This window comes from Ovis aries, chromosome 5, assembly GCF_016772045.2.
Source record: "Ovis aries strain OAR_USU_Benz2616 breed Rambouillet chromosome 5, ARS-UI_Ramb_v3.0, whole genome shotgun sequence".
Classification (NCBI taxonomy): domain Eukaryota; kingdom Metazoa; phylum Chordata; class Mammalia; order Artiodactyla; family Bovidae; genus Ovis; species Ovis aries.
The window spans coordinates 55,623,827-55,641,054 of NC_056058.1; the positions used below are offsets into that span (position 1 = coordinate 55,623,827).

A 17,228-nucleotide genomic window follows, 5' to 3' on the forward strand; every position below is an offset into this window, starting at 1 on the left:
AACTTACAAAATCAAATCACAGAACTTTGGAGTTCTCCTCATCAGTCATTATGCCAGTGGTACTCAAGCCTAGCAGATATTCAGAACTGCCTGGAATATAGCCGAGAACTATGGGTAAATCTCTTGGCCCTGTGCTTGGAGATTCTGAATTGGCCAGCTGGGGATGACTTAAGACATTCTTAGACTCTGATGATCATCCAGATTGGATGAACCATGGTCTAAACCCATGCATCCTTTCTGCTCCAAACCTCCCCTCCCTCCAACAAAACAGAAACCTCACCTGTGCCCAAGGTTCCAGCAACTTCTACCATCTACTTCACCGCTGTTTCTTTTTTCTAGCCTCTGTTTACTCATATTTTGGTTCATATTAGCTATTCAGATGAATATATCAGGCATTCTATTTTGCACAAGAGGCAGAATAGTAGAATGGATTTTAGGATCATGGAGACATGAATTCAAGTCCAAGTACTATTGCTTACTAGTGTCTGAGCTGAGGCAGGATATTTAACCAATCTGGCTTTGGGTCCCACATCTCTGAAATGAGGTTTGTTTCAGTACCTACACGCATGTATACATGCTCAGTTGTGTCCAACTCTTTTGTGACCCCATGGACTATAGCCCTCCAGGCTCCTCTGTCCATGGGATTTTCCTAGCAAGAATACCAGAGTAGGTTGCCATTTCCTTTTCCAGGGTACCTTCCTGACCCAGGGATTGAACCTGTGTCTCCTGCATTGCAGGCAGATGTGAGCCTCCTGGGAAGCCCATTTTAGTACTTACATTACAGGTTTACCTTGAAGATTAAAGTAGCAAAGGAGCATCTCTGGAAGAGAGCAAATGCTAACAAGTGCCTGCTGCTCTTATTGTTATTTCAATGGAAGTAGTTCCTTTGTCTCACTGAATATTAGCCAAAGAACAGGACAGGGACGTCTATAACCATCACCCCCAAAAGGTGAACGTGTCAAAATACCAAGGCTTGGTGGGGAGGGTAGTGCCTGAGATTCCTGTGGAGTGCCTTCTGATTCCATAACTGAAACCCCATGATACAGACCGACAGAATCAGATAATGATGGCAATCAATAACGATAACAGAAATGATTATTTATTTTCATAAACACAGAGTATGTGCATCCCACTGAGTTACACACATCACATGCCAGCATCCTCTTGCAGGGCAGTCAATCAATGGGGGATCACAATATCCCCCCGTGGAGACAGGAGGGGGAATGAGCGGAGGTTGAGAAATTACCCACCCCAGAGTGACACATTCACAAAGTTAATCTAATCCAGGGGCCGTCCGGGTGCCATTGTGAGCCTGTGAATATGGAACAGCCTTGATTGATTGTGCACTGCAGTAACTAAACACTTCATTGTTACTTGCAACAAATATAAGGAAAGGAAGGCTGAAACTGTAAAAGGGTTGGCTCTGAAGCCCCCAGAGCAGCAACGAACCACAGAGTGAAGTCTAGAAAAATTAAAAATGGGTAGGGGAAGGCTGTATCTGTGTCCTAAGAGGCCTCTGTTGTCAAAGTGTAAGCCCAAAATTAAAACCTAAGGCACTGATGGCGATCCTGCCTCAACCAATAATTTGCCCCACCATGGGCCTGGGATTACCCATTCTCCCAGAGTGAGCGTCACCACAGTTATCACAGGGGCAGCAAGAGAGCACAGAGGTTGTGTCTAGACACAATGCATCTGATCCTCAGTTCTGCCTCCCAGATCTTCCTCTTTTCTTGTGGAGATATTCACATCCAGGTTATCAGAAACAGGGAACTAACAGCGCATGTCCTGCTTGACTCCCAAGAGCCTTGGAGCATGAAATGATTACCATTTCCCCCTACCCCATGCCCACCGCCCAGGATGAAACATGCATTCTGCAAACTCTTTCCTAGTCTTATCCCTCTCTCTTTCTGTTCTTCCTCTGAACGACCATGGTGATCTTCTGTGCTTTTCTCTGGATGCTTATCTGATTTGGTGTCTCAAGGTCTGACCCAGGGATCACCTGTATCAGAATCCCCTGGGGCGGTTTCTAGGAGGGAGCTGGTCAGTAAAGACATTGGGTGTGACTCAGACCTCTGCAACCAGAATTCCTAGTGATGAGGCCAGTGACTGTGTTCTAAAATATACATATAAGTGACCGAGGGGCACTGTGCTTTGAAATCCACTGCTTGAATTGATTTCAGATTGTAGCCATTTGTAAGGCTCCCCTCCTTGCCGCTGGATGACTGTGTTTCACTCATCTTTGTAAGACCCACTTTGTAGTATGTACTTCATACAGTGCCTGGTGCATAGTAGGCACTCAATAAACAGGGTAACAAAATGAAAAGTTCTACGTGTCGATGTTGTTATTCTCACTGTTGTCTAGATCAAGAACCATGCAATAAATAGTTCTGTATGATGGTGACTGGAAGCTATGGGATCAGACAGACCTGGGCTCTATTCTGGGCTTTGCCACTTATCATCTATGAGGCCGACGCTTATCTCCCTGATCTCCTATGTACACATCTATAAAATGGGGATGATGCATAAGCCACAGGACTGTGATGATGAACAAACTGTAATATGTACACAAAACTGCTCAATGCAGAGTCTATCACTAGGAAGGGCTGAATCAATGCAGCCACTTTTATTAGTAAACTAAAACCAGTGGTTTGTTTAATCATTTCGCTAAAAAGCAGACCAGGCAGTTTAACTAGTTGCTTCACCAAAACGATCACTTTTGGGAAAAAAGTGTGTTTAGCTAACCTGTCGAATCCCATGACCTATTAGCAATAATCCTGAAGATTCAGAATTCAGAGCTGGTGAATGCCCATGCCTATTTGCCATGGTGCCTTAGACTATGGCTAGGAGGGTGTCTAAATTGCTACCAATGGGTGGGATGTGCAAACATCAAGGTCATTTCAGGTGGAAAATGTTAATCCAGTAAAGTCACACAAATGTGTGTGTCCTTTCTTTAGCAAGTGGTATAGGGAAAGCTGGACAGCTGCATGTAAATCAATAAAGTTAGAATACACCCTCTTGCCATACACAAAAATAAACTCAAATGGCTTAAAGACATGACGCCATAAAACTCATAGAACAGATCACAGGCAAAACATTCTTTGGCACCTTTGGCATAAATCATACCAATGTTTTCTGAGGTCAGTCTCTCAAGGCAACAAAAAAATTAAGCTTATATATACAAGCTTTTCGGAGAAGGCAATGGCACCCAACTCCAGTGTTCTTGCCTGGAGAATCCCAGGGACGGGGGAGCCTGGTGAGCTGTCGTCTGGGGTCGCACAGAGTCAGACATGACTGAAGCGACTGAGCAGCAGCAGCAGCATACAAGCTTTTACATAGCAAAGGAAACCATAAACAAAACAAAATGGGAACACATGTACACCCATGGTGGATTCATGTCAATGTATGGCAAAACCAATACAGTATTGTAAAATAAAGTAAAAATAAAAATTAAAAAAAAAAACACAAACATATAGAAAGGGACAAAATATTTGCAAATGATGGAACTGACCAGGGCTTAATTTCAAAAATATACCGTGAACTTCCAGATGTTCAAGCTGGTTTTAGAAAAGGCAGAGGAACCAGAGATCAAATTGCCAATATCTGCTGGATCATGGAAAAAGCAAGAGAGTTCCAGAAAAACATCTATTTCTGCTTTATTGACTATGCCAAAGCCTTTGACTGTGTGGATCACAATATATGGTGGAAAATTCTGAAAGAGATGGGAATACCAGACCACCTGACCTTGAGAAACCTATATGCAGGTCAGGAAGCAACAGTTAGACCTGGACATGGAACAACAGACTGGTTCCAAATAGGAAAAGGAGTATGTCAAGGCTGTATATTGTCACCCTGCTTATTTAACTTCTATGCAGAGTACATCATGAAAAACGCTGGGCTGGAAGAAGCACAAGCTGGAATCAAGATTGCTGGGAGAAATATCAATAAGCTCAGATATGCAGATGACACCACCCTTATGGCAGAAAGTGAAGAGGAACTCAAAAGCCTCTTGATGAAAGTGAAAGAGGAGAGTGAAAAAGTTGGCTTCAAGCTCAACATTCAGAAAACGAAGATCATGGCATCTGGTCCTATCACTTCATGGGAAATAGATGGGAAACAGTGGAAACAGTGGAAACGGAGATTTTCTGGGCTCCAAAATCACTGCAGATGGTGACTGCAGCCATGAAATTAAAAGACACTTACTCCTTGGAAGGAAAGTTATGACCAACCTAGACAGCATATTCAAAAGCAAAGACATTACTTTGCCAACAAAGGTCTGTCTAGTCAAGGCTACAGTTTTTCCAGTGGTCATGTATGGATGTGAATGTTGGACTGTGAAGAAAGCTGAGTGCTGAAGAATTGATGTTTTTGAACTGTGGTGTTGGAGAAGACTCTTGAGAGTCCCTTGGACTGCAAGGAGATCCAACTAGTCCATTCTAAAGGAGATCAGTCCTGGGTGTTCTTTGGAAGGACTGATGCTAAAGCTGAAACTCCAGTACTTTGGCCACCTCATGTGAAGAGTTGACTCATTGGAAAAGACCCTGATGCTGGCGGGGATTGGGAGCAGGAGGAGAAGGGGACGACAGAGGATGAGATGGCTGGATGGCATCACCGACTTGATGGACAGGAGTTTGGGTGAACTCTGGGAGTTGGTGATGGAGAGGGAGGCCTGGTGTGCTGCGATTCATGGGGTCGCAAAGAGTTAGACACAATCGAGCCTCTGAACTGAACAAACAGCTCATACAGCTCCACAACAAAAAAACCAAACAACCCAATCCAAAAATGGGCAGAAGATCGAAATAGACATTTCTCTTAAGAAGAAATACAGATGGCCAATGGGCACATAAAAAGATGCTCAATGTCTCTAATTATTAGAGAAATGAAAATCACAACTATAATGAGGTACTATCCCTCATAGGTCAGAATGGCCATCATTAAAAAATCTACAAACAATAAATGCTGAAGAGAGGGTAGAGAAAAGAGAACCCTCTTACACTGTTGGTAGGAATGTAAATTGATATAACACTATGGAAAACAGTATGGAGGTCCAGTAAAAAAGTAAAAATAGAACTATCATATGACCCAGAAAGCCCATGCCGGGGCATATACCTGGAGAAAACCATAATTCAAAAGACACATGCACCCCAGTGTTCATTGAAGCACTGTTTATAATAACCAGGGTATGGAAACAACCTAAATATCCATCAACAGAGGAATGAATAAAGAAGATATAGATGTATATTTGTATACACAACGCAGAGAAGGAAATGGCAACCCACTCCAGTATTCTTGTCTAGAGAATCCTGTGGATGGAGGAGCCTGGTGGGCTGCTGGTCACAGGGTCGCAGAGTTGGATTTGACTGAAGCGACTTACCATGCATGCATGCATTGGAGGAGGAAATGGCAGCCCACTCCAGTATTCTTGTCTGGAGAATCCCAGGGACAGAGGAGCCTGGTGGGCTGCCGTCTATAGGGTCGCATAGAGTCGGATACTACAGAAGTGACTTGGCAGCAGCGGCAGCATATACACAATGGAATATAACATATACACACAATGGTATACACACACATATACATACAATGGAATATTACTCAGCCATAAAAAGGAATAAACTGTGTCATTTGCAGAGCCATAGAGGGACCTAGAGAAGGTTATATAGGGTGAAGTAAGTCAGAAAGAGAAAAATAAATATTGTGTGTTAACACATATTGGAATCCAGAAAAAAATAGTACAGATAAACCTATTGGCAAAAGAAATAGAGACACAGACACAGAGAACAAACATAAGCACATTTGGTGGGGAAAGGAGAGAGATAAATTAGAAGATTGGGATCGACATACAGACACTACTAGATGTAAAACAGATAACTCATGAGAACCTACTGTTTAGCACAGGGGGAAAGAAGTATAATCTGTAGGACAAATATTAAGTTAACCTTAAAAATGTATTTCAATATACATTAAGTGCAGACAAAACAAATATTGTTTGACTCCACTTGTATGAGGTATAGATAGAATGGAATACTAGTCATAAAAAAGAACAAAATAATGTCATTTGCAGCAACACGGATGTATCTAAAGACTATGTGAAGTAAATCAGAAAGAGAAAGACGGATACCACATGATATCACTTACATACAGAATCTAAAATATGACGCATATGAACCTATCTATGAAAAAGAAATGACGTAGAGAACAGATTGGCAGTTGCCAAGGGTGGAGGTTTGGGGGACAGCTGCAGTGGGAGGTGGATTAGCAGATGTAAGCTTTTATATATGGAATGGATAAACAGCAAGGTCCTACTGTATAGCACAGAGAGCTATACTCAATATCTTATGATAAATCATAATGGGAAAGAATATAGAAAAAAGAACTTATATGTAACTGAATCACTTTGTTGTTCAGCAGTAATTAACGCAACATTGTAAATCAGCTATATTCAATCAAAAATTAAAGAATGTGTGCATCCTGAACTGACAGAACTAGTCACAAGCAGAAGGCACGTGTGTAAAACCATGATATAATTAACCTTTATTCTAAAAAATAGTGCATCGATTGTGTGCTCAGCTTTCGGCAGAAAAGCCTTTGCAGCCATCACCCTTGCCCTCCACTTCCCCCAAAATGTAGCTCATACATTAAGAAAGCTTTGCCAAAGAATTTCAAGACTCCCAAATAATGAAATCCCCCTGCTCTGAAACCATGAATTAGTATTTTCTTAGGATGCAGCTGTAGGGAATCATAATGAAAAGCATCAGATTTGGGGTCAGATGGACTAGGTTCAAATCCCAGCACCGCCACTTTCTATCCTTGAGATTTTTGAGCAAACATTTACTGAGTATCTAGCATGTGCCTGAGCTACAGGAGAGAAGACGCGTGGTTCCTGCTTTCATGGAGCCTACATTTTAGGGAAGTGGGAGGGGAGGCCAACAGTGGACAAATGATACATCTGGCCAGGAAAAAAGCTAAGACTAGAGGGGGCAGTGGTTTTGGTGGGAATGTAAATTGGTACAGCCACCTATGGAAGACAGAATGGAGGTTCCTTACAAAACTAAAAATAGAAATGCTATATGATTCTGCAATCCCAGTCCTGGGCATATATCCATACAAAACTGTAATCCAAAAAGATATATGCACTGCGGACTGCTTTTCTAAAAAGCTTCTTCTCTGAAGGCACTTGTTTATTTTTACTGATGCACAGCTAATTTACAGTGTGTTGGTTTCTTCTGTGCAGCAAGGTGATTCAGTTATATATAGGTATACTTTTTTTTTTTTGTATTCTTTTCCATCATGGTTTTTCAGAGGCTACTGAGTACAGCTACCTGCGCTATACAGTAGGACCTTGTTGTTTTACCCCTTACTTTTTGAAGTAGTATTCCCACACCCATGGATCTTCTGTCTGCCTCCTAGGGCTCAACACTGAAACCTTCTCACAGGCTATGAGAGCTTCAGTGCTACTGTGCTTATCCAAACTCTACCCAGCCTCCAGAAGTTAACATAATATTATAATATTCACAATAAGAGAGGATTATAAGGAGAAACAAAGAAAAAAGGGGCAGGGTAAGGATACCAAGAGTGAATGGGAAGATGTGAGTGTGCTGTTTTCCCTACAGAATTCTAGGACAGTTTCTCTGAGAAGGTGGCACTTGAGCAGAGAAATGAAGGAGTGAGGCTTTGGATGATCCAGAAAGGATAACAGAACCTACTGAGAGAGTCACTGTCAGGACAAGATGATACAAGGATATATGATCCAGCATCTGGCCTGTAGTAAGTACTCGAGAAACATGGCTATTATTATTATTATCAGCTATAAGGAATATCCATTAGAAAGCCTGAGTTCATTACATCCCCTTCATTTTACAGAGGGCTGGTTATGGCAAGTCACAGGTTGGGAGCCCACACCTTCCAGACTCAATATTTGTATCATAACTGGTTCAAAAGCACATTTCCACCTGGCCTGAGTTTCCTCAGCAGCTGAGCCTAATGAGGGAACTAATAACTCCAGGCTCATTCTGCACGGACACACGCGCTAAGTGTGATTTCTCACCGCCCAGCTCCCCTCCTGGGCTAATTAAATTACTTCAACTGTGAGTTTCTGTTGCCAAGAAAGGGCCTCCTAGCTGCAGGCTTTGGGAAGTTGAAAGGAAGGGCATGGAGAATCTTGCTAAGTAGAACTATGTAAGACCTCAAGGTGAGGTCAGAGGTCTGGAAATGTGTGTGCTTGTGTGGATGAGAGAGGAGAAAGGGAGAGAGAGACACACACACATAATAAGAGCACTGATTATTAAGAAAACCATTTCAAGGCCCAGAGTCTGTGTCCAAGGTGAAGAGCCATAGCTCCTGATCTTTAGTCCCAGCTTGGAAGTACCCAGGTGACAGACACTGGGTAAAGTCATTTTCCCTCTCCGAGGCAGCATCAGGTTGAAGGGTTCAGGGCCCTGTAGATCAGGGTTTGACGCTCAGCCTTGTCTGGTCTCAGACATCTTACTGAAACTCTGTGAAGCTCACAGGTCCAACAGAATTTAGCAGTGACCTGTACCTCATGGAGAGCCAATGCAGGTACAGCATGCAACATGGCATACAGTCAGTACACAAGAAATACCAGCTCCCAGCATCTCTACCTGCCAAATGCCAGTCCTGCCTTCCTCACTGACTGGTCTCAAGATGAGTCAGGGAATTAGGTAAGTAAACAATTTGTGATAAAAATGGTATTTTACAGCTTATAAGGTGTTATTATTAAACTCTCATCATGATTATTACTTTGAATGTTATAATACTTAGTAGGAAATACAGGGTTCATAGAAATGCTTCTCATAGTCACTGTGGGTAATGAGTGAGTGGATTTGAAAGGTTATCTTGCATGAAAAAAGGAAAAAAAAAAAATAACCACACTCATACTTTGAAAAGCTGAGCCTCCCAGCACTGAAACATAGCAGGTTCATTACTCAGTGAGGATTAATTAGCTGTCGGGTATTATTAAATATTCTCACTCGCAAAATCGACGTAGAACTGGAAACTATGAAGTGAACGAGGGAAGAGGGAAAAAAGCCACAGTTGCTGGCAATGCGAATTTCAAGAGCAGAGCATGTTAGTAAATTATGTTCGGATTAATATCACATCAGCTTATTCTGTTTGGAGTCCCTGTTCTGAAACGATGGTTTTCAGGGTTGCCTGGTGTTTCTTCTTCTACCACTGGAATCAGAGAGAAAGAAGGCTGGCCTTTTCAGTGTTTGCACTGAAAGAACAACGGAGTGTGGATGTTTACACTGAAATGAGGATACTTGAAAGCCTAGGAAGGTAGACGAGAGTTTTACAATATGATAACGAATGCATTTCATGAGTTGGTGTATTAACTGTTGAAATGATCAAAAAGTAACAGAGGCCCATAAAAAGCTACAGCCTGGAAGAGCCTTAGACATGCTAAAAGTCCAGGGATAACAGATCCCTTTGTCTCACTCACCAGGGGCTCATGATAAAAATACTGATCCCTCTGGACCCCTCAACTTGCTGCAGAGGATCACTGGGACTGAGTCCTGGGATCTCCATTTATAACTGGCTTCATTTATAACAGTTGCAGGACCATTGCCATTGTGTGATCCTCTGTTCAGTAGCTTAGAAACTAAGTGTGGAGAGAAGAAATGTGATTCATTGGCCCAGGGTAGTTCACTGGCCCACAGAGAGTTAATAAGACACAAGAACCAGAACTGGGGTTTTCTAAGTCCCAGCCAACCAGACCCAGTCAGGGTCTCCTTCCATGTGTGATATGTATAAGTCCACTTTATAACATCACTGTGTCATTCTGGGGACAATCTCTGTGCTAGTGAAATTTAGTCATTTTCTCCTCTTTATCATGGGAATGGAATTCTCCTAGAAGCTAAATAGATGTACGAAATCTCACTGGAGGCATGGACAACTGGAATTCATAGTGGAGCCTGGAGGTGGCACCTGAGAAATTCCATCCACAAAGTGAACAAGAGAAAGGTAACATCTAGGCAGAAGTTCACGTTATAAACTCCCCAGTGGCCCCCTGATTCATTTCCCGCATAGGACTGCAAAGTCCTGAGGGGTGAAATGCTATCTCACTCTTTCTGTATCACCAGTACTGTGCTTGCCACTTAGTAGACATCAGTCAATACCTTAAGTAGTGATGACAACAGTATAAAAATTATATGAAAAGGAAAATAGGAATTTTCTCAAACATGTAGACAACCTACTATCACTAGGTGGTAATCAGTTCAGATCAGTTCAGTTCAGTTCATTCGCTCAGTCGTGTCTGACTCTTTGTGACGCCATGAACCGAAGCACACCAGGCCTCCCTGTCCATTACTAACTCCCAGAGTCCACCCAAACCCATGTTCATTAAGTCGGTGATGCCATCCAACCATCTCATCTTCTGTTGTCCCCTTCTCCTCCTGCCCTCAATCTTTCCCAGCATCAGTGTCTTTTCAAATGAGTCAGCTCTCCGCATCAGGTGGCCAAAGTATTGGATTTCAGCTTCAGCATCAGTCCCTCCAATGAACACCCAGGACTGATCTCCTTTAGAATGGACTGGTTGGATCTCCTTGCAGTCCAAGGGACTCTCAAGAGTCTTCTCCAACACCACAGCTCAAAAGCATCAATTCTTCAGCACTCAGCTTTCTTTACAGTCCAACTCTCACATCCATACACGACTACTGGAAAAACCACAGCCTTGACTAGACACACCTTTGTTGGCAAAGTAATGTCTCTGCTTTTTAATATGCTGTCATTGGTCATTACTTTTCTTCCAAGGAGTAAGCATCTTTTAATTTCATGGCTGCAATGACAATCTGCAGTGATTTTGGAGCCCATGAAAATGCTGCTGATGAGAGTAATACTAAACCATTAATACTGAATCCTCACAACAATCCCAAGAAGTAGTGACCATCCCTTATCCCTGTTGTGCAGATATGATATGGCAGGCATGAGGCACTTAAGTAATGTGTCCAAGGCCCCAGCCAGAGAGGAATGGAGCCAGAATTCTATCCCAGGAGAGACCAACTCAATGTTCATACTCTTCACTACTCTGCCTTTGGGTCTCCAAAACCTCTGAGCAGTTAGAGCATTGACCCAGTCTGATAAGGTGGATGTCCAAGGCCATTCTCCATGTTGAAGGCACAGGCAGACAGGAGGAAACAGCCACCAATGTTTGTTGGCCCAGAAGAAGCTCAGCAGAAGAGCAGGTATCAATTACTGCTGCATACACATGCAACAGCCCAGGTCTATAGCCAGCAAAGAGCGCGCTCAAAAAGCATTTGCTGAATGACAGATGAGCAAGTGAATGAATGAACAAACCGACAAGCCAGATAATCGTGGAACTCAGTGATCATTCAGTTCCCACATCTCTCTCTAAACGTAGGGAAACAACCTTTTTCCCATAAGTACTTCTGTGTCTGGGCTTCCTATGTGGTTCATTGGTAAAGAATCTGTCTGTCAATGCAGGAGACATGGCTTTGATCCTTGGGTCGCGAAGATCCCCTGGAGAAGGGAATGGCAACCCACTCCAGTATTCTTCTCTGGAAAACTCCATGGACAGAGGAGCCTGGCAGTCTACAGTGCATGGAGTTGCAAAAAGCATTGGACATGAATTAGCTACTAAACAACAACTTCTACATCTCTTTCCCTAGGTTTCAGTCTTTAGTACAGCTGCTGGCATCTGAAAGCACATATTTTACCCAATTCAGGAAGTTGCCTGGAGCCAGGGCTGGTCTCAAAACCTGCTTGCTTTACCATTCACACTAAGCACTCCAAAACTAAAGTCATCACCCAGTCCTAAATCATTTTACTCTTTATCTAAGGGGCCATCCTTTAAAAGTCAGCTTTTAGAAATCCGTTTCTAACACCATTTCCCTGCCAGACCTATCCTGGTCTCCCAGAACCAAACATAATTTCTTCCTCCTTTGATCAAACTGCAGCTCTGACTCTCACTGCATTTATCTCCCTCTGTGTAGTGTTATAAACATTTACATATTAGTCCTACGCATCCTCTTTTCTTACCAGACTGTGCACGTCTCAGTGGCAGGGAGGAAGCTACCTAGACTAAGAGTAGAGATCATTTCTGGAGTATCAGCCAGGGAGTAAGAGCTTTCCATCCATACTGCATTTTAGCCTTAGTGAGGTACTAGGTTCACTGTTTTACAGACAGAGAAACTAAAAATAACTTGCATGACTGAAGTTCAAAAACAGAATGTGACAGGAAATGTTACTTAATACTCTAATGGACTATATGAGCAAAGAATCTAAAAAAAGGATGGATATATGTATAACATATTCACTTTGCTGTACGCTTGAAGCTAACACAACACTGTAAATCAATTATACTCCAATAAAAATTAAACAAAAAAGGAAAAAGGAATGTGACTATGTAAGTGGCAGAATTCAAATCCAGGCCTGTGCCTGTTCGATTTAAAAGTTCATATCCTGCATCAACCAACTTCCCATATGAATAGTCCCATCCCTGTACCTTGAAGATGCTCAAGACGCTTTTGATGAAGGAAAGAGGCTGAGGCTAGGAACATAGTACTGTGTAGTGGTCCTGTGGGCAAGTCCTTGGTGACAAAAGGAAATGCATGGACTTACAGTCATCACAGCTTGGTGCCTTCTTGCTCCTTCATCTGCCGCCAGAGACTCAGGTAGCCTGGGTTTCTGCCTGATCTCCCTTCCTCACACCTGAGAGTTGTAACCTTCAGTAGCAGCCAGTGTGTGGCCAGACTTCCCCTGACTCTGGTTGCCAAGGAAACTGAAAGACAGTTGTGCTCACCCGCAAGGTGGTGATGGTGGCAGGATCTCGCAGCCGGCCCTCCTCATCTTTCAGATTGTAGCCTTCTGGCCTCTTATCACGCTCGCTGACTTTCCACAGCTTCACAGTTTTATCTGTGGAGGAGACCATAATGACAGTGAGAGTAAGCTCGTAAAGAAGTCTATTTTTTCTTTTTGCAGGATGGGGGTGGGGTGGTGGGGCAGGGAAAGTGGAGGTCAGTGGACGGGACTGCTATGGAAGCTGGCTCACGCCAAGGACTACAGTGTGCACATCTCAAGGTCTTTGAGGGCAGAGTTCATGCTTCCAAAGAAAACCATTTATTGTGCTGAGAGAAATGGCTTCCCTGACAATGGACTGTTAAAGCTATAACTTACACATTAATTGGGTTCATTCAATAAAAATATGCCCTGAACCTTGAATAAGAGTAGCCGCAACATGTATAGAATTAACGATATAACCATGTTCGCAATTGCCATGGAGAATTTATTCAGTGTTCACAATAACCCTGAGGCGTAGGTCCAATGCTTGCACACACACCCCCCCCCACTAACACTGTCCCTCACATGACCCAAAAGGCCCTCCATCACCTGCACCCCTAGGGCCTCACGCTGTATGGCCTCATTGTCCACCCTCCTCTCTGCCACCTCTCATATTTCTGCCACCTGGCTTCCTTACAGCTCCCTGCATGGGCTAACGCTACTCCTGCCTTTTGCACTAGCTTTTGCACTAGCAGCACCTTCTGCCAGGAAAGCCCTTTATCCTCTTTTCACAAGATTTGTCCCTTCACTTTGCTCTCTCTGTTTATGTCCCAACTTCAGAGGAGCCTTTCCTAATTAACCTACAGAAAGATGTTTCCCTCACCATTCTCCACCCCCTCTTCCTGCTTCATTTTTCTTCAAAGTACATTTTACTACCTAGCATCTTAGTTATCCTGCCTTCCTCCCTAGAACATAAAATCATCGAAGACAGGGATTCAGTCTGTTGTATTCCTAACTACATCTTCAAGCACCTACGATGGTTGTCGTTGTTCAGTTGCTCAGTTGTGTCTGACTCTGTAACCCCATAGACTGCAGCACTCCAGGCTTCCCTGTCCTTCACTATCTCCTGGAGTTTGCTCAAACTCATGTCCATTAAGTTGGTGATGCCATCCAACCATCTTGGATGTTCAATAAATATGGGGTGGGGTGGATAAATGAATGCATCTCATTTATACAGTGCCTCTTGCTAGCAGTACTCAGGGAAGTAACATGAGAAGGAGATTCATCCAAATGCTTTCCCCTTGCAGTCTCTCTTCTGAGTCTCTGGCTGGAAGTGACTTTTCTCACCTTTATACTGTCCCAGGACTTTACCCCACCTCCTGACCCCTGTCATTCTCTATAGCAAATAAAACAGAGGTGAGGACTTGAATGCTCATGGGAGGTAGTCAGTGCCAGGGGAATGAGCGAAAGGGCTGGGGTCTCAGGGGAGCTGGAGGTGGCATGCCCCATTTGCAGGCCCTCCATTCTATGTTTTTTTTTTAAAGTAGAGTTGACTTACAATGTTGTGTTAGTTTCAGGCGTACAGCACAGTGATTTAGTCATATATATATTCTTTTACAGATTCTCTTCCCTCATAGGTTATTACAAAATGTTGAGTATAGTTTCCTGTGCTGTGCAGGAAGTAGGTCCTTGTTGCCCATTTAACATATAGTAGTGTGCATATGTTAATCCATTTTTTAAGGAAACATATTTGGGTCAAATAGATCATGCCTGTGACTGCACACCTTTGTAGGCCTTTCTTGTCAGATCCTGCGTTCGCTATCTATTCTCATTTTTCTCCTGGATGGCAGGGACTCCGTTGCCTCCTCTGTGTCTTGTTCTGTGCTTGCATGGGGTGGCTTTGAAAGCAGACAACCTTGGGCCACATTCCCACTCCAACTCTAGCCACCATGTGGCCGGGGACTGGGATCCCCACGCAGTAGGTGCCTAACTGGTCTTGGAGTGGCACACAAATGAGAGTAGCAGATAGGCCAGGAAAAGGGGTGCAGGACAGCCAGCTCAGTTTGAATTGCAGAAATAGGAGTAATTTTTTAATATAAGTATGTCCCTAATATTCCAGTCTTACAGACAGAGATACTTAACTTCTCTATGCCTCAGTTTCTTCATTTGTAAATTGGGGAAAGCAAATGTCTTTCTCATGGGACTCTTTGAGGATTAAATGGAAGACTGCATGTAGAGAGTTTAACCCAATGTTGGGTTTCTAATGATGGTTCACAGATGGCGGCTGTTGTTGGCATGAGGAAACTGGGCAACTATTCTGCCATAATAAGATGTTGCTCTGACAGCATGAGCTGCATCCCATGACGACATCAGCACATCCTATTTCCTCTCTGCAAGGCTGTCAGGGGAGGAAAGCCACCCCTTTACCCTGACTGTGTTAGGATTCCCTAGTTTCTCTGCTCCTCACCTCCCTCCTCCATCTCCCCTCTGCAAGCGCCCTGTTCTCAGTCTGAAGAGCACCAACCACATGGTGACGTGGGCTTCCCGCCATAATCTGGCTATCTAACAGAGAAGGGCCCCCGCTTCCTAACATGTGGGCATCACACAGGCTGGCTGTGCCTGCTGGCATTCCTGTCAAGTCTGCTAAGGGTAAGATCTGTGCTTTCAGCCCGCCTTGTACTAGGACAGAAGGCAAAGAAGCCTCTCCTAGACGCTGGGTTGAATTTAGAACTTTCTATCAATGGTCTTCTGGTCCTCCCCTTCCCGAATACAGACTGCATAGTGACCTGCTTTTTAAGGTGGGAAAATGAAACTTGGGCCATATTTATATGGTCACTTGATTAACTACGAATCAGAGATCAGAGTAGATTAGCTACTAGAGCTTAGAACAACCCAAATCAGTGAATCTTAGTACCAATTATTTTCTATTGTTTGGCTTTGGAATGTATTCTATCCTAATGGCAAGACAATTCTCATATTTTTCTTATTATGAATGATAAATTACTATACTAAGAAAGAGAAAATAGAGGTAAAACATTAAGAATAAAAATTCTTAAAATCCCTCCAGTCCAGGACCACCATTATTAACCACCATTATCAACAGTTTACAGTACAGTTAATAATACAGTTACAGTTTGCAGTATTTTTTCTATGCATTTTTTGAAGAGGGGTGCAAACCTATAATAATACCACATACATAGATTTATATTTCTCATTTTATTGTAAAACTGGTGCATATAATTGTAGAAAATGAAAATGAATATAAAAGTAAAAAAATAAAACTTTCTCAATTCCACTAGACAAAGACAACTATTATGAAAATTTTGTGTATATCCTTATATTACATTGGATGCCGAATTGTATAACTGCTTTTAATAAATGTAACATACTATACATAGCTTATACTATGCCTTTCCCCCAATCATTTATCTATTTATACCAACATCTATCTCCACATAATGTATAACTGAGAATTAGTTAAAGGTCTAGGAATGGGAGACATTAATAAACTATAGAAAAGTCATACAATGGAATACTATGCAGTCATTGAAAATGTTACAGTATTTTAGGAGAAATATTTCACAATTACAAAGATATTCCTGTTACTAAATGTTATATTATTAAATTAAAAATCTGGTTGCAAAGTTATAGAATATGTCTCACTTTTGGTAAGAAACAGATTTATCCATGTCACTTTGCTATTCCTTTTAAAAAGCCATTAATAGCGGTTCTCTCTGGATAGGAATACTTTCCTTATCTTCACTCTGCTTCTCTGAATTTTCTAAATTTTTTACAATAAACAATTATTACTTTCATAGCATGGAAAACAAATTAAGTATACCTTTTCATCTGACCATAGGTATTATGATAGAAGTAGACATCTCAGTAACGTAATGTGTCTTCAGCTGGTGAATAATTTTAAGGTCTAGCTTCACAACTGAATGTTGGTTTTATTTTTCATTAAAAACTGTAAAGCTGGGACTGTATTCTAACAGAAGGTTAAAAACTGTACCCAGCTATAATGAGATAAGCACAATTTTTTAAAGATAATTGATGGTGAATTCAATTCAATTCCCCATGGTCATGATGCCTGGAGTCATTCTTGACTTTATTATCACAATTTTTCTTGACTCAGTATCTTGAAGCTTGTGGATAAAAAAGTCTGAGAAACATGGGGCTGATACCATGAGTAATGGCTTTTTCTTCCTTTCGGCTGGCTCTCTGAATAGTTTATCATTACTTGTGGCACCTTTAAACACAATCTTATCATCTATCTTCATTTTCTCTTTTGTGCAGTAATTCCGATTGTCTTCCATTAATTTTTGCATGTTAACCTATTTGGCTTAAGGGGAATTCTCAACCTCAATATTAGTATAAAAAAGAAAATCATATATGAGCATGGGGATTTGTCTTCTAAGAATCATTTTGAGATGCTGGTGGCATATGAAATAGCATCCCAAATGGGAAGATAATATCTT

At 42.2% G+C, this 17,228-nt stretch overlaps 1 protein-coding gene across 6 annotated transcripts in view; it reads right to left on the reverse strand.

Annotated features, from left to right (window-relative positions):
- Positions 1 to 17,228, reverse strand: part of PPP2R2B (protein phosphatase 2 regulatory subunit Bbeta) — a 522,252-nt gene that overhangs the window by 107,697 nt on the left and 397,327 nt on the right. For all 6 annotated transcript variants that reach the window (XM_042250618.2, XM_042250619.2, XM_042250617.2 and 3 more), the window contains one exon: positions 12,773 to 12,885. In XM_042250618.2, the coding sequence (XP_042106552.1) occupies positions 12,773 to 12,885 (113 nt within the window). The remainder of the gene's footprint in view (positions 1 to 12,772; positions 12,886 to 17,228) is intronic.